Source organism: Rhinolophus sinicus, chromosome 1 (genome assembly GCF_057876585.1).
Source record: "Rhinolophus sinicus isolate RSI-liver-muscle chromosome 1, RSI-T2T, whole genome shotgun sequence".
NCBI classification, from domain to species: domain Eukaryota; kingdom Metazoa; phylum Chordata; class Mammalia; order Chiroptera; family Rhinolophidae; genus Rhinolophus; species Rhinolophus sinicus.
This window is the reverse complement of record NC_142501.1, coordinates 165,662,350-165,689,247: the sequence shown is the minus strand read 5'-3', so window position 1 is coordinate 165,689,247 and position 26,898 is coordinate 165,662,350. Positions and strand designations below refer to the sequence as shown.

The window sequence follows — 26,898 nt, the reverse complement described above, 5'->3', positions numbered from 1 at the left end:
AAAATAATTGCCTTAAACACAATTAAAAGTTAAAAACAATCTAGGGGAAAAAAGGCACTTTCAATATTTGACAGACAAAAGGTTAACACTTTTAATATATACTTTTAAATCAATAAGACATAAAAAGGGGAAAATATATAAATTGAGGTAATTCACAAGAGAATAAATACAAATGACCAAAAAATATGTCTCAGCTTCATGAACAAGCCAAGTAGTACCAATTACATCAAATGAAATTATCCCAAAGAAAATTTGTGATCCATAACATTGGCAAAGATTCTGTTTAATGACATTTCATTTTTTCAAGGCACACATTTCTTATGGAATTGTAAATTAAAATAGCTTTACTATAGGGCAATTAGATGATATAAATTAAAAGCCTTGGTAGGTTTTGGTTTTATGGTAGGTTTTAGATAGAGGATATGTCCCCTAGTCAGATATAAAATCTATTCCCTTAAAGCATTCAGATAAAGGAGACACGACCTCTTCACCTAAATCCTGTTTAAACATTACAAATTTCATTCAAACTTTTACCTTAATCCTATTATTAATTCTTACACATTTCTATGGTCACGCAAACAGGTGTTGATACAGTGCATGAGACTCCTCTGTCAAGGAAGCTCAGAAACTTCTCTTCTTTATCCTCTTACCACTTTACTCCTGTGCATTAGGTTTTGGGTCCTCACCCAGGGAACCAGGGCCTTTTGTCAGTTCTTTATCTCCATTAATCTCACTATGGCTCTAGACCAGGGGTGTCCAAACTTTTTTCAACGTTTTTTACCAAGGGCCATATGCGGTAAAATACACAAACAGCTGGGCCACTCACTCAAGGTGAAGTACGTATTACCTCACCTGGTTAAGTAAACTAAATGTATTTTTGGAATTTGCTGCCGGCCAATTAACAATGGATTGCAGACCACAGTTGGCCCGAGGGCCACAGTTTTGACACCCCTGTGACAATCCCAGGTTAGATTTCTCATTGTATTCTTTACTTTCCAGTTTTTAAAATTCCTCCAAACTGGGGTCAATAAAGCAGGACTTGTCTGGGGCATTTTAATGTTGGAGGACGAGTAAGGGGTCCATTGGCCCTTCCAAGCTTTGACAGTGCTGTATGAAGACCATTTTTCAACCCCATCAATATTTGTTTTATTCATCACTTAAGCTAGGCTAAGCTACAAAGTTTCGAAAGTTGGGTGTATTAAATGCATTTTTGCCCTAACATATTTTCAATTTACAACGGTTTTATCTGGATGTAACTCCATCGTTAAGTCGAGGAGCATCTGCAGTCTGATACTTTGCTGTCTTTCAATCATTTAAAAACCATAGTTTTGCATATCGTGTGTGGATAATTGTCAAGCTCTGGTTTTCCCACTCTTACCATTTATATCAAGTGATTCAACACAGTATGGTTATACCTTTCATTAAACTGTTAGAACAATGTTTAAAATCTATGTATTCTTTAAATTAATCTGAATCCTTAATTTTCTAAAAGCAAACAAAGAAACCCAACTCCTCTCCTGCTCCCCCCACCACCATGGAATATCGCTGGAGAGTTCTAGAAGAGAATCGCTGAAACTGCTATAACTAGTATGCTAGTAGTTTCAGTGGGTAAAAGGCAGCATCATCCAGTTTGGAAACCATATTAAAATGTCACTAAGCCATACTTCTGTCAGCAATGTTCATTTTTGATTTTTGCACTTATGCTACGGATCCCTTAGCAGCAGCTGGCCATCGAAGCGCGCTCCTTGCCCTCCGCAGAAATGCCCAACGCCGAGTGTAGTTTAGAGCCAAGTGGTCAGGGAAGTCAGGGAGGCAACGGGAAAAACAAGCCTCGAGACACACGGCCAGCCCCGGCCGCCACAGCCGCCTAGACGCGCCCATCCCACCAGAGAGGTCCAGTACCTCCGCGGCCTAGTACCTCCGCGGCCTGTGCGCTGGCGCGGGCCCCGCCTCCTCGCTCGGCCCCGCCTCCTCGCTCGGCCCCGCCTCCTCGCTCGGCCCCGCCTCCTCGCTCGGCCCCGCCTCCTCGCTCGGCCCCGCCTCCTCGCTCGGCCCCGCCTCCTCGCTCGGCCCCGCCTCCTCGCTCGGCCCCGCCTCCTCGCTCGGCCCCGCCTCCTCGCTCGGCCCCGCCTTTGCCGGTGATAGCTTGGGATCCTGCACGTCCCGCCCCGCCCCCTCGTGCGTCGCAGCGGCGGCCAAAGTATGGAGGGTGAGAGTACGTCGGCGGTGCTCTCGGGCTTTGTGCTCGGCGCGCTGTCCTTCCAGCACCTCAATACGGACTCGGACACGGTGAGCCGAGGGGCGGGGCGGGATCCTGCTTCGCCTTGAAAGAGGCCCCGTGTCGGTTACCTCCCCGCCGCTGCTGCCCGGGACCCCGCCTGCGAGCTCCGCGCCGCAGCGCCGGCCTCAGTCCTCCGGGCTCTGCCTCCTCCTGCTCCTGGACGGCAAGAGATGTGCCTCCCGCCCGCTAAATCTTTTCCAGGCTTAGCCCTCCCTCTTCTGACCAGTGTTTATTTACGTGTCCCTACCCGGCTATCCCACTCTCCCCCATTTCTTTCAACAGTCCCCCTTTTTTTCTGGTTCAACTTGACTGTGAAAGGATAGAAAGTTCACCCAGCGTTCTCCCGCTATCGCTGTAAAGTTAGCGAGTTAACTTTCCGTTTTTCCTAACTACCGACAGACGTTTTCAAAGACAACTGAATTTTTTATACAGACCAGCTACTGTGCATGTTTGTCAAAATGGTGGGGTGTAAGGGAATAAGAGATGTTGCATCCAGTGGCTGTTTTCTGGGAAACTTCTGTGAATGAAAAAGCTTAATTTGGTCTCAGATATCTGACTTTTGTTTGCATTGATATTAAATTGTACGGTCTCACCTAGTTCCTTTTCTGATGCTTTCAGTTATAATTTTCCTCAAATACTAGATACTTAAATGCTTATTTCATATTAATTGCCCAGGTTTAAAACCTCTGGATAGTGAAATAGTTTTTTAAATACAGTGCCTATTTTATACTTTTATTTTTATGAAATTTTAAAAAACACTGTAAAATTTTGAGCTCAAGTAGTGTCTTAGAGTAAATGCTTAGTAACTTGCTAATATAGTTTAGAGAATACCGTTCTGAACAAAGTCTAGTTATTTAACCTTGTAGATTAACACCTAGCAAAGAGCAAATATATGACAATTTAAAATGTATGTAGCTGTGGAAATTATTTTGCAATGTCTTAGTGTAAATAGAAACAGAATGGGACCTTAAGTCCTCTGTAGCTTAAAATGTTAGCCCTTGGAAAGTACCTACTTACTTTTAGGCCCTTGTTTCTTAGATCTTTTTCCTAAGGTCTTTAAAGAGTGATTTTCTGAATAGTTTTACTTGCATTGTCCCTGCTTCCTTTCTCAGGGTTTGTCTAGAACACGACAGTATAGAGTTCTGGATTGTTCCTCCTTGATTCCAATAAAGACATTGTGAAAACATTCCTTTTGTGCTCCTCTTTTAATGAAATGGGAAAAAAAATTCTTATTTATAGAGATGACAAGATCTTCATTGTCAAGCACAATGGGTCTTTAAATGTGCCAAGAGAAATAACTAAATTCTCCACAATTCAAAGAAATCACCACTGTTGTGGCAAAATGCATGTATTTTTAAAAGAATCAGGACTCACAGCTCCCCTTTTGGAAAGCAGGCTCTGATACTGAATTCCAAATCTTTAATATTTTGCACAATTTTTAATCTAAAAACATCGATCATTGTGTCATTTCATAGCTCAGAAGCCTCCACTGGCTCCCAGAAGTACATGTCATTAATTCAGAGTCCTTGGCTAGTCACTCAGGATGTTCCATTATTGGTGTTATTCCTACCTGTCTATGATTTTCTTACAAAAGGGAGCCTTTAGTTCCAAGACAAACTGTTCTGCTCCTGGTTCCTCAAGTATCAGGTTCTCATTTCTGGCTTTAAGCCTCTTATGCTTCCAGGTGTGCTAAAATAACAGTGATATTTCCGATCTCTTTTACTCAGTTTTATTTAACTGTTCATTGTCTCCCACCTAACATGGTAGTGCACCTGGTCTTTCTTTTCTGTGCCCCCAGGGTAGCACATACTGTATACATTGTAAAATACTTGAGAACTATTGGTTAGTTAAGTGACTAAATAATTCTACCAGTGTATTCCATATACTTACTGCTTCTTTTATCCATAGGAAGGTTTTCTCCTTGGGGAAGTGAAAGGTGAAGCCAAGAATAGCATTACTGATTCCCAAATGGATGATGTTGAAGTTATTTATACAATTGGTGAGTCACTTATTTCTATGTCTCCTAGTTTTGATGGTTTATGCTGAAAGGGATAAGCATACGTTACTTTTAAAATGTTAGAAAAAGAAAATACAAATTTTTTAAAAGCAGATTTTCAAATTCTCAAAATTCTCAAAATTATGGTCATGGCGTAGTCTAAAGCAGGAAACAGCATGGGACATAAGCAGGTAAGATTATTGTGGGGAAATGAGGATGAAACAGCTCCTACATAGATTCAAATGGCAGGAAGATGACCCAGCAAAAGAAGAAGGAACCAATAAGAAGGAACCAAAACCAAGAAAAAAAGATAAAAGTTTGGACAAAAACACTGAATGCTGCAGAAAGTTAGAAGATGAGAACTAAAAAAACTTAGTGATTACATAATTAAAAATCTTATGTAATTTCTGGAGTGTATGGGGAAAAGACCAGACTGCAAGGGTTTGAGGAATGTGTGGTGAAGCAGCTGTAGCTGGTGGCAGCTGTTCTTTCAGGGGAAAAAAAGGAAAAGGGAGCTTTAAAATATAGGGAGTTTTCTGATTAACATATACAGTTCTTTCTACGCATATTTTCACAAAATTAGTGGTGTACTTTATTAATATTTGGCATCATGACATGTTGTAACATGACTATTTTCCCATGTCAAATAATCCTCTAAATATCCATTTTTACAACTGCATTGTATTCTTTATGGCTTTACTTAATCTTATGGCTCTATGTAATTTCGGCCGTCCTTTAAGTAAATCATAATCAGATTTATTTCCAATAGTTCATTATATAAGTTATACTATAGTGAACATCCTTGTACGTAAATATTTTTCTACGTCTATTACAGAAATTTTCCTGGGAATGGTATTACAATGTCAAAGGGTATGAACATTTTTAAGGTTCTTGATCTGTAGGGCAAATTGCTTTCCAGAAAGATTATATCAGTTTATACTCACACTATTTAGATGCCATTTTTTGTTTGCCACTTTAAAAGGTTAAAAATGAAAGTACGTGTGTGTGTGTATATATATATATATATATATGTATATCCGTATATACATTTATGTATATAGATTACATATATACATAAATGTATACACATATACATTTATATATGTATAAATGTAAGATATATGTGTAAATATGTAAACTCACTGATTAGTCTCCTGTTGCAACCACTTTTGGTTTCATGAGTATTATTTTTACTCATTTACAATGTCTAAAGAGGATGATTGATCACTCTTCTATTTAGATGTATTTCTATTGACAAGAGAATAAAACTCACCTCTTAAAAGATGTTGGGGATTTTTTTCTTGATAGTCTATAGTTAACATTGATAAATCCTTTGTGAAACTACTTGGAATAACAAGATGATCCAATTAACAGTTCTTTTAATCAACTGAGTGACATTAGAGCACCACCTTTTTAGAACTCAATGAAAATATAGCAACTTTGAATTTATCTTTTGTGTTGTCTTTGTTAGACCTTTAGAAAGAATATAGCATTCTAGGTAAGAGTGAGGATCTGGGTTTGAATAATGGCCCTATGGCTGGCTTGGGAATGGCCACTTATTCTCTGTGCCTGTTACCTCATCATTAAATGGAAGAAATGATATCATCTGTCTCATAGGTTTGTTGTGAGGATTAAATGAGATTATGGTAAAGTACTTCATGGCATGAAATGCTCAATATGTTATTCAAATGGCAATTAATGTAATCATAACTAAAAATTCTTTTCTTCCAGACATTCAGAAATATATTCCATGCTATCAGCTTTTCAGGTGAGTAGTAGAGCAAGTAAATGATCCACTGTGAAAATTATTCTGTGTAAATGAAGTAACTTTTAAAACTAACAAAATATCTTAGTTACCAGTTATACATGATGGTACTGATTAAAATGAAAAGACTGTTCTTTAAATATATGAAAATTCATTTGTTCGTTTTAACTGTCTAATAATTCTTTCTCTGTAAATATATACTTGCTTTAGTTGATCTCCACAGCCTTTCCCAGGTACCAGTTATCTTGAGGATTGTTTTCCTTCTCACACCCACTCACCTCGTTGCGAACTATAAACTCAGTGACACATTCTCATATATCCATAGCAGCTCTTTTTCCTACCCTTTATTCCAGCTTATGATCTGTTTCTTCACTTACCATATTTTTTAATGTTATCTTTTGCCCATTAATTGGTTAGATTCTTTAACCTACTTCCTGTTGCTTTTCTAGGATGAAAATTTGTGCTTTTAGTCCTACAGATAGTAGTGGTACTGTTAGCCCTAATATAAGCTTTGCTATTTTAAAAAACTTTTTATTGAGGTATTTAAAATCTATTATTACATACATACAGAAAAGTACACAAATACATGAAGTTTCATAAGTAAACAGCTGTAACCACAACATGGTGGTTTTAATGAAATAGCTTTATGATTTATATAAACTGTACAGGAAAAATCAGATTATCGCATAGTCACATTGTATGTACACATCACTAAGGTTGTGTAAGTTGCAGTGGAGCCAATGGTTAGGGTGAGAAAGATCTGTGGTAAGGGATGATAGAAATACAGGTTGTGTAGTCTTAAACTACTGTACCAAGAAGAGGAACAGCTCCTATAGTGCCGATATACAATGGACATACAAAATATTTGTTGATGATTAAGGGATTCTTGGTGGAGACTCATAAAAAGTACTTCCTTGAAGGGACTCTGGACCAGCAAAGGATTAAGAGAAAGTAAAAAAAAAAAAAAAAAAAAAGGTGATTCAATGTCTTCTGGTAACTACCTTAAATAAATAGACCAATTTAATAGAGTCTTAAAGCTGAGGATACAATCTGATCCAGTGATGAGAAACCCATGCCCCAGCCTTTTACCTTTATAAAATTAAGGGGTTGGGAGGTGGTCATAAGGAGAACCACCTGAATGGCTCTCTTTCAAAAAGTTTTCTACACACTTCATTTTCCCTTAACAACAAAATAATAGGCTGAAAAATTGCATGATGTAACCAATGCCACAGAGCTGGTTAATGGTAGAGGAATCAGGATTTCTTGTGTTCTAATCCAATAGCATATCACATTGTTTTTTCTTTGTTTTAAATAACATAGGTGATCATGTTAAAAACAGAGTCTTGTAATACCATACTTCTTGGAGTCCGAGCTGGATAAGTTTTAATATCCAGTTTTATGTTCTAATACAGAGGGAGACAAAGTATAGCCCCATGGCCTATTTTTATATGGCACATAGCACTCTATCTATGAATAGTTAATATAATTTTAAAGGGTTGTAAACAAAAAAAGGAATATGCAACAGAGACTATGTGTCCAGGAAAGACTGAAATATTTACTTTCTGGCCCTTTGCAGAAAAAGTTTGCCAACCCTACTGTAATATATTGCTTCTCAGTTTTCCACAAAAATACACTGGCTTACCTCAGGAAGTTCCTGGAAAACAGTCCATTGAAGCCTAAAACTTAAAGCCACTTAAAAAAATGCAATTTAACATGAATTCTATTGCACAATATATCTACTTCTATATTAAAATGCCCCCTCTTCCCAGAAACCTCACGTTTATTTCAGTTAATGTTAAAGGAGGAAAATATTGCTTGCAATCCTTGTTATTGGAAGGGAAAAAAGGGGCAGTAAACACTTTAGAATCTTTTTGAATTATCTTTTCATTCTCCCTGAGTCTTTTGACATTCCAACTACAGAACAAAGACCACTAAACTAAATCAGTACCTATTTCTTGCTCCCCCACCCCCTGCACTCAAAACCCCCGAAACCAACCAACTCCTAAAACACTTCTCTTCATGTGATGCAAGTATGGCTTTTGGATAAATTGTGTTTTTATTATTATGCTTCATTTCATATATTATTTTGTATGTAGCAATATATTTTTTTTAATTTTTACTAAGTAAATTGTGAATGAATTGTGAACTGGCTATGTACCTGTATTCAATGAGTAGTTTTTGTTTTAGGTTTTGAAAAAATGTGGTGCCTAAACTTGTCTCTTGAAGCTTCTTCACTCCTTTTCCTTTTTCACTGCTTATGGACCTCATATTTCTGCCACTCTTAACTCTGTTAATTTGAGAGCTTTCTCTATTTATTTTAGAACTTCATCTGACAGGCAAGTAGGTATACGGGTTTTGGTTGGGTAGTTGGGTTAGTGACTAAAATTAAAGGTGCTGATAAAATCCTTCATATTTTAGCTTATTTGAAATGCCTTTAATTTTGGCTTTTACAGCTTTTACAATTCTTCTGGTGAGTTAAATGAGCAAGCTCTGAAGAAAATACTATCAAGTGTCAAAAAGGTATTCCCTGATTAACTTTGTCTTTTATTTTCTTGGTATTATAAGTATTACTTTCAGTTCCTAAAAATATATTTTGACAGAACTTTTAAGCAGCATTTATCCTATAAAGCAGATGAGGAAAGGCTTGTTCTTTCCAGAAATTTAAAGGGGTTACTCTGAAAGCAAATTAGTCATTAAAAGTATTAATCGCGTTCTCATCCTTCCTTTGACTGTCCTAATTGATCTCTTCCTCTTCTACAGTCCCACCATACCCTTTCCCAGAACCATTTATTCTAGCACTTAGTCCCTGACTATGTTTACTTAGCCATTTACAAGTTTTTATAGTGCAAGAACGGTGTCCTATACCAACACCTAATTTGGATCCTCCATAGCATACTTGCTGTTTAGTTAAAATTTGTTGAATGATCAAAATAAATTTATTTTCTTCCCAAAATACAAAATATTTTCTGGGTATTTTTTTTCCTCTTAAAACTTTTTGATCTCTGAGTTGACAAGTGAATTCAGTAAAAGAATTTTCTTTCAAAAAATCCTTTGTTGAAAATGCTTGAGCTTTTCCCCTAATTATATTTAGGTATTTTAAAATGTACCTGCAAAATGTTTTGGTTTTAAAAAGAAGTAATTTTAATTTCCTCAAATTAAATGAGCAAATATAAAACTTACTTGCTGAAACCGTCACAGACAGATCTTTAAGCATAGTTGTTTTTCTTTTTTATACTTACTAAGTTTTCAGCAAATGAGGTCTATTTTTCCAGTTTAAAAAGTAAAGGTTTAGCAATACAACACATTTGGTTAGCATGTTAACAGTTTACAAAACCCTTTCACATAATCTTATTCAATATCGAAACCAACTCTGGGGGGATAAGTGACACTCCCATATAAATATCAAATTTGAAAGCTACTGGGTTCAGCTTACTTATTTTCAAACCAAGTATCCATGCAGGAAATTAACTTGTTTTCATTGATATTTTCTTCACTTAAATTTTTACCAAAGATTAAGATTTTATGATAGCAAATGTCATAAAGAAACTAAAGTTAGTTAAAAATCTTTTTTTTTCTCTATACTGAGTAAAATTGTTCCCCTGTAACTGAATAGAAAATAATTTAACTACAGGTCAGTTTTCATATTTTACAAAAATGTAAAGTATATGTTTAAGTGTATGCTTTGTTTACATATACTTAAAATCTTGCTAAATACTAATAAAGCCATTTTTTTAAGGCTGTCAATTTTATTGACAGTAAAACAATAATTATAACCATTAAGGTATACTCCTGACATTTTTTCTGCATTTTCTTTCAGGATGTGGTTGGTTGGTATAAATTCCGACGTCATTCAGACCAGATCATGACATTTAGAGAGAGACTGCTTCACAAAAACTTACAGAAACATCTTTCAAGCCAGGAACTTGTATTTCTGCTGTTAACACCGAGTGTAACAACAGAAAGCTGCTCTACTCATCGGTTGGAGCATGCCTTATATAAACCTCAGAAAGGGTGAATGTTGGCCAGGCACTGGCTATCTTCAGCTAATAGAAAAATTATACCCAGTATTTTTATAGTACTTTTTGCAGCTTATCATTTTCATATATTGTTGCATTAGATTGTCATATCAATGCTCTGAAGTCTGTCTTACCATCTGTTCTTGATTTATGGGAAAATGAAAGTCAGATAAGGAAATTAGAAGCCCAGTATGGAATGTTGACTTGTTTCTGGCACCAAGGGTTTTCTGTTATTTACCATAAGGTGGAAAAAAATGTGTGCTTTAGATATTAATTGCTAACGGATATAATGGAGAACTTAAGCCTGGGTATTTGAACAGCTTTTCTATAACCTCTGCAAGGAAGCAAGGTAGTTCTTAATGATCTACCAATGTGAGTTAACAGGACTCCCCAAAGTTTGTATCAACATTTCCATGGAGTATGAGAATTAAGTTAAAAGAGTACCAACTAAGGTTAATTTTATTATTTATGGAAGATAGGATAAATCTCAACAGGCTTATTTTCATATGTGCCAATCAGTTAAAATAGCCGTTAAAGTTTTTTTTTGTCCTACATAATTATCTTACACGATGTACATTTCACAACTTTTAAAAGCTATTTTCCTCAAGTCAGTAAATTCTATCTTGGGTCAGTAGTAAGGAATGGGTTGTTTTTTCATCTTGTAAGGGAAAGGTAGTCTATACTAATAAGTAGATGCTAATTTTTCACTTTATTCTAAATCCATGTTTTCAAATTTTATTTCTTCAGACTTTTTCATAGGATACCTTTAGTGGTGGCCAATCTGGGCATGTCTGAACAACTGGGTTATAAAACTGTATCAGGTTCCTGTATGTCCGCTGGTTTTAGCCGAGCAGTAAAAACACACAGGTGAGATTCCTCAGTTGCTTCCCCACTAAACTGAATCCTATTCATTTTTTGAAATTAATTTTTTTGTTATACAACAGAATAAAAAGGAAAATTGACTAATGACCACGTCACTCAAATAAACCAGACTGTTTCTACTTTCTCCATTTTTCCTTCTAGCATTTGTCCATTTATAAAAAGTAAAAAGGGGGTTGTTGCATATCCTGCATATTTTAACATATTTTATAAGAATAAGTAGCTAGCCTCAAAATGATTTTCTAAGGCAGCAGTTCAGATTAAAGGCATGAAATTCACTGGATATTAAATAAAGACAAAAAAAGGCCTTTAGCCAAGACTCACGCATACTATAAGCTGCTAATCTTTTTGTGGTCGTTAGGGAATAATATCAGAAATAACATTGGTTCTACAGGATACTTACTAGCGTGTGAACTTTATGAGAAAAGGGACTAGATTTTATTTAGTTTTGTGTTCCCATAGTACTTAACAGTGTCTTACAGAAATTTACCACCACATTTCATTGATTCTAAGATGCAGTTTTAAATTTATCTCAAATTGGGATGTTTTACAAACCATGCCTTAGCATTCTTTCATGATATATAAAATAATATTGCCTCTTGCAATCAATGATGACTTAAAATCAATGAAATATGATGTATGATTCTTCTGTTGCTCAACCACAAAGGAGTTTTTCATCGTATCATTAAATGAGTTCTGTATACTTGCCTGAGGAAATTGTAATTTTTTACAGCCCTGAATTTTTTGAAGAAGATGGATCTTTAAAGGAGGTACACAAGATAAATGAGATGTATGCTTCTTTACAAGAGGAGTTAAAGGTAAGGTAACTTATCCGACACTTAAAGACCACTTCCAGAGTTCATACCAAATTGATTACTGAAATTTTTTAGGGATAACATGATTAGATTTATATTTTAGTTTATTTTAGCTTCAGTAAAAAGACTTCAATCTCAGTGGCCTGTAAATACAAGTTTAGTCTCACATTATATCTTGTCTGCAGCTCTGCTGCCATTCTACATGTCATCTTCATTCTAGGATCCAGACTGAAGGAGCAGCCTTTATGTGGGATAGGCTCGTCTCACAACAAAAGGAAAAAAGAACAAGAAAGCTAATGAAAAGTCACAATAGCCCCTAAATCTGCTGAGCTGGCATATGACTTCCACTCATATTTCAATGGCCAAAGGACATCACATGACATTAGGCAAGGATATGTAATCCTCTTACAAGGTGAAAAGAAGCAAATATTTTGGAACAAAACAATCTACTACAGTACCCAGTTCTATCTTACTGGGGAAGGTCAGGTCCATTGAGAAGTAGACATCAAGATAAGGATTGGACAAGTAAGAGATTAGGCCTGAGAAGGATAAAGGGGAAGGAGCACCTGAATTAGGAGACGGAAGGGAAGACGATTGGATATGTAGGAAATGCTTTAGACTGTAGGGCCAGAAAAGTTTCAGCCAGACTGATGGTAAGTCTTGGAGCAAAGCTGTCCAATAGAAATGGACTTATAATAATAACCTCCAGTGTGCTCATTGACTAAGAGCAGCCTAGGGGAAGCCTGGCCTATACACAGACACAGTAGTGGACCCCAGAAGATGGTAGCTGGGGCTGTCAGTCAACTCTGCTTCCTTCCTTCAAACGGGGATCTGAGTAGTGTATGCCTATGGTCACCATACTCGTCAGTGTAGCACACTAAGAGAAATGAGGTTAATAGTTTTTACACGCTACTAATATGAATACAGGAATTTTAGAAAATAAAACATCCAGAATCCCACCATTGTAACATAACCATTTGCACTTTGCCATATTCTCCAGTGTTTCCCTAATGTATATGTCCTTTTACATAGTTGACAGTCATGGGGGCATATAAATTTGTGCCATGATTTTTATTTGTTATTATTAAACATATTTCATGTTGTTACATATTCTTTTGTTCTTTTTAACAGCAGTGTATATCACAGAGTAGTATATTAGAACTCTTATTTTAAAAGTACCAACTTGGGCTAAAATAGAAAATGTAGAGGTATGTTACAGGAACTGTCGGCAGGAGGCAGCTAAGCTCCAGGAAGGAATTGGAACCAGGAGCTGGAGTGCCATCAGAATTCTTTTTCCCTTTGTGTGTGCATATTGGTTTCCTTCAAAGTATCAATAGATCTGTCTATGTATTCATCCACTAGCCAATGAGAGAATGGCCAGCCCACAGCTCGTGCATTTAGATCTCTTCAAGAGCTTCGGGTTTGCCAATTTGCTATGTAGTATGTCTGCTTTGGTCAGCTAAGGTGAAGTTGGTGAAGGGATTACTGGTGAACTCTTATGACAGCGTGAACAATAGAAATGAGCTGAGCAGACATCCTAAAAAGTATCCACAATAATTGACTATAACAACCTACCATGTTTCCCCGAAAATAAGACCTAGCCGGACAATCAGCTCTAAGGCGTCTTTTGGAGCAAAAATATTAATTTTTGCTCGAAAAGATGCATTAGAGCTGCTTGTCCGGCTAGGTCTTATTTTCGGGGAAACACGGTATTACCCTATAATTGGATAGTTACTTTTGATTTGCTATACTAAGAAACATCCTATATAAATAGTTTTGATACATACCCAAAGTGAAATCACTGAGTCAAAGGGTGTTAGTACTTCAAACTGATGACACATGTGGCTAGTCTGCTTTTCAAAAGTAGTTTCTTTTACAGGAATTCAATGAAATTCCTGTATGAAAATTCTTTCATAACAGTAAAATGTAGTCACTGTTTTTTAATGTTCAATGTTTGCAGTAACTATGCACCTCTCAAAATAGTACAGTATTCTTTGTTTCAAGATGAGTTAAATATTTATTTCTCTGTGTTATCAAGGAAATAACTAGTATGATAAAGCTATGTATAATGTGCAGTTAATATAGCTGGAAAGCATTTTATAACCTATAAAGCACCATATAGGTGCTTGTTGAGTTCCTCCAAAAATAGCAAAATTAAAATTTTTATAGAGGCAATATTTGATATTATGTACCATGAAGAATTTTATATTATTTGTGAACCTAGACTGTAGTACACAACTTGGAATTTTATCCATGCCCTTATTTTATTTTGCAGAGTATATGCAAAAAAGTAGAACACAGTGAGCAAGCAGTAGAGAAACTACTAAAGGATGTAAACAGATTAAAACAAGAAATTAAAAAAAGAAAACATGCACAGATTCAGGCAGCACGTAAGTAAAAAATTCATACATCACTACTTTCTTTGCTTAAAAAATTCTGATTTGAATTATAGATGAGCCAGCTGCACTAGCTGATGAATTTGTCCACTTTAAGATTAGAAGTAATTGTTTTATTGATACTCTTAAATCCCACTGAACAAAGAACATGGTACTATTATAGCTATACTATATTGTTGATATTAAAGAATATAACTTTTAGTTTTCTCAGAATGTTGTGGTATATGAGTTGGAATTTGGGATTATGCATGTCATTTTTCTCACTTTAGATAATTTGTTAAAATTGTTAGTGTTTTTGACTCAACTTTACTAATAGATTATAAAAGCTTTGTTGAACAAATATTGTATGTTGAACTGTTATTTTATTTTGTTTAGGAGAGAAGAATGTCCAAAAAGACCCTCAGGAGAACATTTTTCTTTGCCAAGCTTTACAGACCTTTTTTCCAGACTGTGAATTTCTTCATTCATGTGTTATCTCCTTGAAAAACAGGCATATTTCTAAAAGTAGGTGTAATACCAACCACCACCTCAATGTGGTAGACGACCTGACCTTAATGATAGAATACACTGACATTCCTGAAGCTAGTCCAGCTAGTAGTGCACTGCAGATGCTGAAGCGTAAAGCTTTAGATACAGATGACAGGTGGCAATTCAAGAAGTCACGGCTGTTAGAGACACAAAACAAGCCATCTAAAACAGATATTGAAAGTAGTAACCAAGAAAAAGCATCCAGGAGCAGCCCAGAAACAGATGAAGAGATTGAAACAATGAAGGGTTCTGGTGAATATCCACAGTCTCCTACATTTTGAACCTTTTAGCTCCAAAGATTTTTGATTCGCTGAAGGATAAAAACCATTGTTTTTGCTATGTTCAGCCTACATAAAAAAGTTCTAGTACATTTTATAAAGTACTTCTAAAAATATCAGATGCTTTTATTTTAAAACCAAAACCTTTTTTTGCTCCTTTTACTAAACTGTTGAGGGAAAAGCTTAACTAGATATTTTAAACTTGTACAGCATTCTTTAGAATTGGGAAAGACTAGCCTTATTTTCAGAAAAGAAGTCTAAAGTTAGTATGAAAATGTATTTAATTTTTTTTGAGTCATTACAATTCCTACTCCTTAAGTTATGATAAATAGTACATTATGGCTAGGGTTGCCAGATGCTAAACATCTAATTAACCTCCTACTCCCAAACTTACTCAGTTGTCCTAACCACACCTAATTTAACAACTAATTTTTTAAAGCTATTTTTGTTGTCGTTCCAAAGCATTTAGTTTTTATTGCAACAGGAACTTTCTTTTTAATGATTATTCTTCATCAATACAATAACAAATACAACTAACAGGTTAGGGTACAAAATAGCTGGCAATGCAGAACTCAACAGGTAGGAGAGTCACGGGCTTCAGTACAATTTTTAGGAACGATGTAAAACCCATTTGGTTAAGTGGAGGTTGGTTAAGTGGAGGTTGGCTAAAAGAGCTTTTGCTGTATTTCTTGTATTTGTCTTTTCTGTAATAGAATTTTCCATGAAGTGTACATATCACACGAAACCTTCATATTTCACTCACTGGATGAAATGCTGAACACACACTTTGACCACTGCTCTTCCATCTGTTATTTCCTAAGTGATAGAGCAAATTCAGAGCCAGCATCAAACTATCATCTGTGTGTTAACATGCATTAGTTACACAATGGGGTGCATATGAATCCCACATAATACCAGGGATGATTTGTGCAAATAATGAGTTTCTGCTGGGATTTTTACTAGTTACATAAGAAGCACTGTGGTATTAGACAAAGAGCAGAAGGAGAGGAAATAGGTTGTCAGTCTAAACCCTAATTTTCAAATAACCCCAAACATCACCAGAGCACATAGAACTTACTACATAATGACTATATGTAACCAACAAACGAAAACGGTACACAGGCTAAACTAGGAATGGCAGAAGCAATAAGCAGCCAACATATACAAATGTCTTCTCTACCTAATAGCTTGGGATTTTTCAAAGATGCTTACCTACTTACTCAAACTGAAGTCATGCCTTCCATATAAAGTTCAATTTGCTAAAATGCTATAGAGGTACAAAAATATTTAGCTCATACTTTTTGAGCATAATGATCCATCTCCTTTGAAGAAATCAATACTAAACTTTCAATTATAGGAAGCTAGTTCAGGTTATTAGTGCACAGCTGAACTTCCATGATTGAGTTTGATGCCCAACTTTCAGGTATTCAATAAAAAGGAGGAAAAGAGTCCTTATAGGACATTTCCCCCAGTTTCCATCTTTTGGCAGTTTTATCACTGGAGTAAGATAAGATGACATAATAGATTGCCTATGGATCAGTTTATTTAAAGTATATTACCAGTTTCAGGACAGATAAGGTCCTGTGACAGCACCACTCTCCATCCAGTATAACATTTCTACAAAGAAGACCCACAATCGTAGCAAGGAATACCTTATTTGCTAGTTAGAAAATCTCCCTGAGCAGTTTCAAGTTCATAGCCTATCTTGTAGATTTTTACATTATACAAGCATTCCACTTTCCTGCATCCATGTCCCTAAAATACCATTTATAGAACAGTCTGTACCTAAAGTTAAATCCCAATACAAGTCACCCAATATTTTATATCCCACTATCAGTGGTCTATTATTGTATGGCCTATTAGTGGACTAGATGTAAGTGACAATCCTACAGCACCAATTTTTACATTCATCTATGTAAAATGTAATGAGTGTCAACATTTCAAATAATCTGGTTTTATTTCATGAACATTCAGTGGTATGGATAAGAAACACTACTTTTTCACTCCTGAAACACTCTCTTCATAAGATTTCATATTAAGAATTAAAAACTTTATGGTTTGATAATATTCAGTCTATTAATTTTCTAAAGGTTGTTAAATCTTACAATTTGAGTCAGCAACGATTTATTGTAAAAATAAGTTTATTGATAACATTAGATAATTTACTCCCGATATCTGATGTTACAAACTTTAGGGTCTTTGAGATACACGGGATCCTTGTATGTAACTGGCATAAAACCTGTAAAGAGATAATTAAAGTTCTTAACAAAAGATAATGAGCAAAATTTTGATTAGCCCAAATCAGTTTTTCAAATGCTCTTACCCATTATTTGAGCTCTCTTAATCGCTTTTGTGATTTCTTTTTGTTTCTTCCCACAAAGCCCTACAAAAGAAAAGGCTTTCTTATTCATAAAAAGTGTCAGTATTTAAAATGCATAACAGTTGTCTAAGTCAAGGAACAGATGGCAAACCTGTAAAGAGCCAGACAGTAAATATTTTAAGCTTTGCAGGCCATACAGTTTGTTATAACTTCTCCACCGTTTTAGCTCACAAAGCAACCAACCATAGACACTAGCTACATAAACTATTTGCAAAAGTAAGGGGCAGATCCAATTTGGCTTATGGGCAATAGGCCCCTGTTTAAATAACAGTCTAGGTATGACTACAGGATACTCCAAAATAGCAACACAATTTTTTTAAGGCCAAGTTTTGTACATGTCATCTTATAGTTAGTTACCTCTAAGCATAAGACATGCAAAATACCCCTTTTGGCCTGAGATCCTTCCATAAATACTAAGCTTTCTAACTGATGTATAGCACAATTTGAAAATTTGCCGGTTTTAGTAAATAACAGATTTACATAATTCTTATCTATGTTTAAGTTGCTATAAGGGAGAACACAATACCTGTTAGGTGCCTTCCATAAATGCATCCAGTAAATGGAGAAATAAACTGGGACAAAAGCTGAGTTTTATTTGGAGAGGAAAAAAAAATTTGTATGAATTTGTTATTCAATCTTGACTGAATAAATTTCAAAAAAGCATACCTTATATGTCACCTTCAAGTTATGTAAAGGTTTATTAATGAATTTCAGACAAACTTCATAAAATATGAATAAAAATACTGAACTATGTTCATCTTATTAATAGGTCATCTTTTTTAAATAACTAATTAGAGTTAACATCTCTTATCCAGAGCATTCAAAAAGTCTATACAACAGATTAATGAGCATATTCTTTCAGTGCTAAAGCTATTGACTTTTTCAGAGGTACTTTTCTAAAATACTGCTGCTTACAAGGTACTAAACATTTCATCTAACATGATAGGCTATCACATAATACCAGACTACACTGAGTACAGGTACAGGTACATCGGGCCATTTGCTATAATTTATGCTTTATTAATTTAAATTCTTTAGCATTTTCCAGGTGCCAGGCAGTGTTCTTGGCACTATACATAATCCTAATATGTTGCATTTTAAAATTTCTTGGTTTTTCTCCCTCTATGGCAGTTATCACTTTATACTAGTGTCAAAATACTTAACCCCAACATCATTCTCTACCCCAGATTTGCCACTTAATTCACTGAGTGCTGGACAACCAATAAAATTACATTTGAAGCAATGATACTGGTGAATTACAGCGATCAACTTTACCAGAGGAGCTTTTCCAAACTACTCAACTCCAGCAACAGAATTATGGCCATAGTGAGCTACTGTTAAGACAGTGGAGCAGAGAGAAAAGAGGAAGAAATGCTGAGCTGAAATAATAGTAAATGAGGGAGAACCAAGGGGCTCTTATTAGAATAAAGATGCCTTATACAAAGAAGTATAACCAGCTTTGAAATTATGAAGTTGCTCAAACAGTTGCCCCTACACAAAATCTGTTATAAAACTGACTTGATTCTCTTTAATTAGGACTAGTAACGAAGCAGAATCCTAAAATCAAGTATCACAGTGAAGTAAAACCAGATCTCACCTGCACATTCTTATAATCTACACGTTTTCCACATAAGATACACTTTTTAAGAGGTTCCTTATAAGGATTTTCCATTGGAGTGGGCTAGAATAAAGTTTAAAAAAATATGATAATATAGTTTAATGTGTTAATTTTGAATTAAATCCTAGATTTAAACATTTAAATCTATCCCAAGAATTAATCATACCTTTCTTACTGTGAAAAGGAATAAATACAAAAGCTTGGCTTATAAAGGAAAAATCAAGTAATTCTGAAAAGGATTCACCATTATAAATATTTCAGTGTGCTTGTCCATATTTTGTATGAGTTCTTTATTTTGTTTTCGTTTGACTAGGGAGGAATTAAGTCATGAAGGATTCTGGGATAAAATACAATCTTTGGAGAAAAAAGGGTTTATGGGAGAACAACATTCAAATCTGCAATAGATGATTCTCTCAAATGTTTTGTGCAGACTGTAGGTGACTAAAAATTCTTAACTTAGATTTAAATTAAGAAAAACTTATAGCACAACAGATATCATATGTAATGCTTAAATTAATATAATCCCTAAATCCACCCCCATATTTCTCTCAAATGTTTTACCACTATTTAGACAGTAAGACAATGCCCCAATGGCTTACTGTAAATACATAGTGCTTTGACTATAATTTTATAGCTCCCAGACTGCTTTATAAGTTTGTGTCAGCCTTTTTGTTTCTTTCTTCACTACTGCCTCTAATGCTTCTGTCACAATTCCTTCCGCCTACAATTAGTATAAGCATTTCCATATAGAGATTCTTAATGTAGAAATGGCTTTGAAGTCCTTGAACTCTTATAGTTGTATGTAAAATTTCAAATGAGTGGAACTGTGTCCTTTTTCTGAGAGCGCCCATAGTTTTCATTAGAGTCTCAGTGGGGTTTATGACCTAAAAAGGCACACAGTTCCTTTACTCTCTTGAACTATGGTGTGAATTAGATGACCAAGACAGATGGCTGAGAGGGACTAGGAGTTCTTTTGTTTTTTCCAACTCATCAAAGTTTCTTTATCCAATTTACATTCAGCTCACATGTAATGACTATATTCCTTCCTTATACTTTACTAAGAAGTGCTTTGTATGGTCTGACTGGTGTCAAATTATCTTTTGCAATGTAGCAAGAAAACCTATACTGCCTAAGTCCAATGCTGGTACTTAAAACCGATTAAAAATACATCTACAGGTGAGAAGAAACTATTTAATGTCCTGGTATAAAACTTTCATTTTAATCCCTCATTTATTAAGACAGTCTCCCCTCCCCCCCACCCAAAAAATGATGAATGAGACAAAGAATTTGAAATGGGGAAGAGAGCCAACCTATAGAGGTAAGCTTTGTTGGATTATCTGCAATTAATCCATCCACCTTAACTACCTGATTAAATTCCCAAAGCACATATCCTTCAATTTAAGATCTAGGAAGAAAAATATGGTATTATAGGAGCTATGCTTCTTGCTAGGAATCTAGAAATGCTCTTACTTCAAAACTCAAGTGACTACTCATCAATGAATTATAATTTTCAAACTCAGACTAATGATTATTGTTCTGTCCTCCAGTTGAACTGTATTCAAATAGATAAAATATAAGAATTTGGTCATATTTGCACATGTCTTATAAAAAGGAAGAAAAAAAAATTCTTACCAGGTCCTCATTGCTGGTTACCTGTTTATATTGTGAACAACTTCTCCACAGCACTGCAATTAAACAGAAACAGCAACAAGCCAATTCTTTTTGTTAGGTACTCGAGTAGCTGAAGAAATTGTTTTTAAGGAGGCAAGATGAGTCAAGGGACACAATATAAAAGACAAATTTTATATTATACTCACATTGACTGGATAAAAACTTTTCGATTTGAGACAGAGTTAGGCTTAATATTGATGTGCCTTCCAGGGCTTTGGGAAAGGCACATACACTTTCCTCACCCATACAACTTTTCACCCCTCCCCCTTTTCCGAAATTTATTTTCCCTTCACTCCATGGTTAGAGACACTTTTAATGTGAATACTTAGGGGAGAAGCAACAGAAAGGCATTCGTTGTACCAAAGGGGAAATGAGTAACAGAACCCCTACAGAGAGTAGTTATCGATAGAGAAGCATACAGAACATGAAAATGCAGAAATGATAAATTTGAGGGCCTATGTCACAATTTCGCCCAGCTTTGGGACCCCAGACCTCTGGAATTCAACGGTGGATGACTCTGCAAATGTCCCTTCCTTACCAAGTTTACCCGGACGGAGATCTTAGGCAAATAAGTCCCTTCTCCTCGTATATTAAAAAGAAAAAAATACTGGGGAAAAAATCTCACTTCCCTTTCAGCTTTAAAATACTAGTCATGGGCCATTACAGATTCCCATCTATCTCGAAGACACACTTAAATCGCCTAGAAACCGGCGTCGTTTCGTTAACTTGGCGATTCCACCGACCTATTATGGTTAAGGCAACGGCTGCAATGCTAAAACTAGCATAGGATATGGAGACTTTACCCGCGTGATTTCCGGGATTTGGGATGCAGACAGTAGCCGTTACGAAGAGGGTCAACTTTTTCCTCCCTAGACCACTGCCAACAGCAACCAGAGCGGCCATGGTTCTTCGCTCCTTTTCCTAAATCGTCCCCACAAGTCCCTTCCGGTGCTCCTCCCCCGTTAGCCCGAGAGCTCCACTCAAAGGTTCCGCAAGCAAACCGGGGGTACTCCGGCCGGCTCGTGTAGGTGTGGTTTTCAATGTGCCTGCGCAGCACGTTCACGTTCTCACCTTCACTACGCCGCAAGCCCGCGACACTTAGGATTGGATGAGAAGAAGGCGGGCTCCTGCGCCTGGTCTCCGCTTCCGGTCCGAGAGCAATTAACTTGGTGTTTCCCAAAGGTGGATGGAGAGGCGAGCGGTTTTTTCTCCTTTTACTGCTGGCGCCCTGTCCTCCACTCACCCCTCCACTGGGGTTTGGCGGCTGGGTCCCGGGGGACGGCTTTCGGGCAGGGCCCTTGGCCCCTGCCATGGATGAAGGTGGTTCCCGCATCCGCCGGCGAGTGTGTGTCCACAAAAGGAACCGGCGTAGTCTAGAGATCATTTTTGCCGCTCCCACCGCGGCCGAGCTCATGCCGCGCGATGACGAAGAGGAGGAGGAGGAGATGGTGGCTGGGAGCCCGCGGCGGAAAACGGGGGGCGTGCAGCCAGTCGAGGTACAGCCCCATCAGCTCTCAAGTTCCCCCGAGTTCCCGGTTCCATTTGCCACCTTTGGGCAATGTACAAACCCAGGTCTCCTAGTGCGCGTAGCCACTGAAAGAGTGGGAGACCGAACTATAGAAGGCATGGTACTTGAAACTACAAAGTTTTGGCCTTTCGCTTCTCGGATGCAAACAGTTTACCAGTTACTCACTAGTCTTCATGTGCTTACCCTGGCTTTGTTACCACTGTGAATTCTCACTTGAGGGGTATTGTTTGGTTATCCTCGTTTTTATATAGGTATGAAACATAGATCCGAGACATAAAAGTTGTACGTGCAGCAAGGAAGTGGCATGACTGAGCCGCAAAGTTAGAGTTCGAAGTTATTGCTGCTTCTGCTGTACTAATAAAATCTACCATTTACTTGTTGCACACTCATTATTGGCTGGGTACTTGAAGCTATTTACATTATCTAGATTTTACAACTAAGTAAAATCTCAGGTCCTAAGTAGTAGTTTTCTTAGCTACTCAGGTCCTAAGTAGTCAAGAAACTACACTTCTCACTCCACATCTTGTGTTTTTAATCACTGACTATGTTGCTATCTCCAAATTTACAACTCTTCTGTTTAGCAGACCACCCTAAGTCAGTGTGCAGATTCCCTCTCAAGTCCAGATTCCGAGGAACAGAATCTCTTTGGAGTGCCCAGTAGTACAAGCATGTTTTTGTCACCGGTCACTCTGTAGGATGGAGTCTGGGAGGGGAAGGATAGTGCAGTTATCAGAACTTACAGTGAGATGACATCTCAATGGTTGCCTATCAGTCTTGCTACTGCTTTAAGGATTTAGCACTAGCTTAAGAATTAGGATCCCAGCATCACCATACACGAGGAGTGTAATTTTAGGCAAATCACGGTATTACCCTCTCTGAGCCTCCATTTCTTCATCCGAAAATGCAGATAATAGTATCTATTTTATAGGATGATTTACATTTAGGTTTATGATCTATATGTGGCCATTTAATTATATGCCTGGTATAGTTCTAGGCTGAAACTTTTATCCTTAATGAAGCTATAATTGACTGTAAATATTTTTGTTTTCTTTCCAGAATAATGATAGCGAAGAGGACATGTTTGGTGACTATGATAGTTTTGCTGAAAACTCGTTTTTAGCTCAAGTTGATGACCTGGAACAAAAATATATGCAACTTCCTGAAAACAGGAACCATGATACAGATTTTGCCACTGAAAATCTTTGCTCAGAAAGCAGCGAACAGAAACGCAGCATTACTACTGTGGGCAGCTTTACTGAATTAAAAACAGATGAGCACACAAAGAACCAGAGTGGGCATGAAGATGTCTCTGTTGAACGTGGAGCCGATCTTTTGTGTGAATTCCCTTCTTCACAGGTTTTATACTTTGAAAATTTGCAGAACTCTTCAAATGATTTTGGAGATCAGTCTGCTAAAGAGAGGAATTGGAACACATCCTCTCACAAGACGGTGAATGAGGAATTGCCCCATAATAGCATAGAGCAATTCCAGCAAATTGATCAGGCGTCTTCTCAAGTCAGAACTAGTTCAAATGTGAATAGGAGAAAAAGTCTTAAAGATCATCTAAAACGTACCATGACTGGAAATGCCAAGGCCCAAACACCAATATTTTCTAGGACTAAACAGCTCAAAGAGACTCTCCTATCTGAAGAAATTAATGTTGCTAAGAAAACAATTGAGTCATCATCAGATGACCTTGGTCCTTTTTATTCATTACCCAGCAGAGTGAGAGACCTTTATGCTCAGTTCAAGGGAATTGAAAAACTATATGGTAATGCTTTTTGCTGTAATTAAAAAAAACTTTACCTTCATTAACATAGTATTAGTGCAAAGCAATAGAAAGCAGATACTTCCATGGTCATGCATCTTATCTTAAAAACAAATCAAAATGTCAGTCCTCTCTCCACCTATCCCTATCTGGCTACTGCTGAACCTCTTTCCTTCCCTTTGTGGTCACACTTCTCAAATCTTGCTATCTCCCTTTTCTCACTCAAATAATTCCCAGCCCACTCCAATGCTGGCTTCTGTGCTCTCAGTTGAGATTAAATGACTGGAGTGTCTAAACCCAATGATGCTTTTAGTTCTAATCATCTTACCTGATTTCTCAGTATCTGGCAGAATTGACCAGACCCTTTTATTGGGGAAGGGGAACAGGACTTTATTGGGGAACAGTGTATACTTCCAGGCCTTTTTTCCAAGTCAAGTTGTTGTCCTTTCAATCTTAGTTGTGGAGGGTGCCGTTCAGCTTCAAGCTGTCCTTTCAATCTTAGTTGTGGAGGGTGCAGCTCAGCTCCAGGTCCAGTTGCCATTTCTAGTTGCAGGGGCATAGCCCACCATCCCTTGCGGGAGTTGAAACCAGCAACCTTGTGGTTGAGAGCCCGTGCTCCAACCAACTGAGCCATCCGGGAGCTCAGCGGCAGCTCAGCTCAAGGTGCCGTGTTCAATCTTAGTTGCAGGGGGCGGAGCGCACCATCCCTTGCTGGACTCGAGGAGTTTAACTGACAACCTTGTGGTTGAGTGGCCCATGTGGGAATCGAACCGGCAGCCTTCAGAGTTAGCACGGAGCTCTAACTGCCTGAGCCACCGGGCCGGCCCGACCAGACCCATTTTGAAACACTTGTTTTTTGACTTCTTGATACTCCACGCCTGTGTTTTTCGATTGTCTTGCTGCTCCTCAGTTTTCTTAGCTGGTGTTTCGTTGGCTGGCTCTGTCTTCTCTACCGAAACTTGACTTCAAATTCCTTTGACTACGAGATGTCTGAAGTGAAATACATCAGTAGTACTAATACCATTGATTAAAACTAAACATATTTAAAGACAGCTGAAGTTAAGATTTAAGTACAAAGAATACTGATAACAATGTATCGTGTAAGGTTTTTTTAAAAATCCTGGGTTCTTGCATATATTTCAAATATGTGTCATTTTGGACAAAGAAGGGACAGTTTTTGCCTTTCTGGAGGATCAGCCTATCAACCAATCACTTCATACGTATTTCTGAAATTCGTTTGTTAGTATCTTACGAATCATATGAAAACATGGGTTCTCATCTCAGGGAAAGGACGATCAGGTTGGAGAAGTAGGACTACAGGAAACAAAGTCTAATATAAGACTACAAGAGATTAATTCTAAATTGTGAGGTTTATAGTTTAAGAGCTAATGAATGGTGTGGATTGCTCTTGAAGTAGATGTTAACTTTCTGCCCTGTGCTTTTCTCCCAGCACCTTTTTCGTTTAATCTGCATCTCCTACCAGAATGAGTACCCTGAGGGCAGGGTTCTAACTCATCTTTTTATCTGTAACTAGTGCTATGCCTGGTACACTGGTATGTTCTCAACTACTGGAGGTTGTCGGCTTAGTTATGAATTCTGGCCTTGTCACTTAAACACAAGTTTAGCACTCTGAGCCTTCGTTCCGGATTTGTTAAAAAGGGATGATGATAAAAATAATAGTTGTCTTGCAAGCTATATTCTGTGTCAAGGACATGCCAAATTATACTTTAGTAGTAAGTAGTAGCTTTGAAGCATGAACTTTGGTAAATAACAATTTTTTAAGTTTTTACCTGTAAATCTGGCTTAATGACATGATGTGTGCTACTTTTCATTGAGCTAAAGCAATGGTTCTCAAAGTGCAGTTCTTGGACTTTGAAGGATTTTTCCTTCTTAGAAAACTTTCTTGAGATTGAAATTGTAGAAGGGGAAAATAATGTTTGTTGTTGTTTTTTTAATTCTACAGAATGGCAGCATACTTGTTTAACATTGAATTCTGTGCAAGAAAGAAAAAATTTAATATATTCCTTGCCAACGAGTGGTGGAAAAACCCTCGTGGCTGAAATTTTAATGCTACAAGAACTGCTTTGCCGGCACAAAGATGTTTTAATGATCCTACCATATGTGGCAATTGTCCAAGAAAAGGTGTGATTGTTTTTTTTAACAAGTGGTATTTGCTAATGTTATTTTGATGTTAAGATATAAAAAGTAGGATAAATATAACAACTTTATTGCCTGAAAAGAGGTACCTCTATTAATGATGCAGAATTAATATTTTTAGAATGTACAAAAGCAGTATGGAGGTACGTAACTGAAAATTTCTTCTGATACTGATTACCTATTGCAGAAAAAGGTATTTTTTCCTAAACTGGTAGATTAAACTCCATTGTAAATGTACTATTGATATTTAGTTTGGTTTCAATTATTTCATCAAAGTAAATGAGTTATTCTGATTTTTTTTACATCTGAGGAGACAGTTGAGTTATATTTTCTCATGTAGTTTAGAAGTTGTGTTCATTTTGCAGAGATCAACACATTAGTTCTGGCATTTCTTAGATATATATGTCTTATTTGTGATCTTGTTCCCACTGATTGGTGTTAAACACAGTTTTAGATTTTTTGAATCCCTGTGTGCACTTAATATTTAGAGTTGTTATTTATCTGGGATTTTTTTGTTTCTTTGTTTCGACTAATATTCTAGATTTCAGGTTTGTCAAGTTTTGGTATAGAACTGGGTTTCTTTGTTGAAGAATATGCAGGAAGCAAAGGCAAATTTCCTCCAATTAAAAGAAGGGAAAAGAAATCACTATATATTGCCACTATTGAAAAAGGACACGGTCTGGTCAACTCGTTGATTGAAACTGGAAGGATTAGCAGTCTGGGTCTGGTTGTTGTTGATGAGGTGGGTTGCTACCTTTATAACTTGCCAACATTTTTATTATACTAGCATTATTATGTGGATCTGCTTACTACCTCTATGAG

The 26,898-nt window shown here is 36.8% G+C and overlaps 3 protein-coding genes across 10 annotated transcripts in view; 2 read left to right on the top strand and 1 right to left on the bottom strand.

Annotated features, from left to right (window-relative positions):
- The first annotated feature begins 2,135 nt into the window (after nucleotides 1–2,135).
- Nucleotides 2,136–20,561, top strand: ABRAXAS1 (abraxas 1, BRCA1 A complex subunit). Of its 2 annotated transcripts, none has more exons than XM_019731318.3 (9): nucleotides 2,136–2,289; nucleotides 4,190–4,280; nucleotides 6,009–6,045; nucleotides 8,496–8,562; nucleotides 9,860–10,053; nucleotides 10,806–10,925; nucleotides 11,671–11,755; nucleotides 14,028–14,142; nucleotides 14,524–20,561. In XM_019731318.3, exons 1-9 carry the CDS (start codon nucleotides 2,203–2,205, stop codon nucleotides 14,955–14,957), a joined length of 1,230 nt encoding a protein of 409 aa, XP_019586877.3. In that variant the 5' UTR covers nucleotides 2,136–2,202; the 3' UTR covers nucleotides 14,958–20,561. The 2 variants fall into 2 exon arrangements, with proteins under 2 accessions (XP_019586877.3, XP_019586878.3); XM_019731319.3 differs by having other exon boundaries at nucleotides 2,163–2,289; nucleotides 4,194–4,280.
- On the bottom strand, nucleotides 17,078–21,659 carry MRPS18C (mitochondrial ribosomal protein S18C). Of its 2 annotated transcripts, XM_019731320.3 has the most exons (6): nucleotides 21,427–21,645; nucleotides 20,585–20,637; nucleotides 18,932–19,015; nucleotides 17,861–17,918; nucleotides 17,278–17,337; nucleotides 17,078–17,193 (listed from the first exon to the last, which is right to left on the bottom strand). In XM_019731320.3, exons 1-6 carry the CDS (start codon nucleotides 21,524–21,526, stop codon nucleotides 17,117–17,119), a joined length of 432 nt encoding a protein of 143 aa, XP_019586879.2. In that variant the 5' UTR covers nucleotides 21,527–21,645; the 3' UTR covers nucleotides 17,078–17,116. The 2 variants fall into 2 exon arrangements, with proteins under 2 accessions (XP_019586879.2, XP_019586881.2); XM_019731322.3 differs by lacking the exon at nucleotides 18,932–19,015 and having other exon boundaries at nucleotides 21,427–21,659.
- Nucleotides 21,660–21,688: 29 nt separating this feature from the next.
- HELQ (helicase, POLQ like) overlaps nucleotides 21,689–26,898 on the top strand; it is a 50,269-nt gene continuing 45,059 nt past the window's right edge. For 2 of the 6 annotated variants that reach the window (XM_074324049.2, XM_019731309.3), the window contains exons 1-4: nucleotides 21,691–22,119; nucleotides 23,208–23,922; nucleotides 25,883–26,061; nucleotides 26,618–26,818. In XM_074324049.2, the coding sequence (XP_074180150.2) occupies nucleotides 21,934–22,119; nucleotides 23,208–23,922; nucleotides 25,883–26,061; nucleotides 26,618–26,818 (1,281 nt within the window). In that variant the 5' untranslated portion in view covers nucleotides 21,691–21,933. Of the gene's footprint in view, nucleotides 22,120–23,207; nucleotides 23,923–25,882; nucleotides 26,062–26,617; nucleotides 26,819–26,898 lie in introns of those variants that run through there. The other 4 variants (XM_088791713.1, XM_074324035.2, XM_074324056.2 and 1 more) reach the window with 4 other exon arrangements.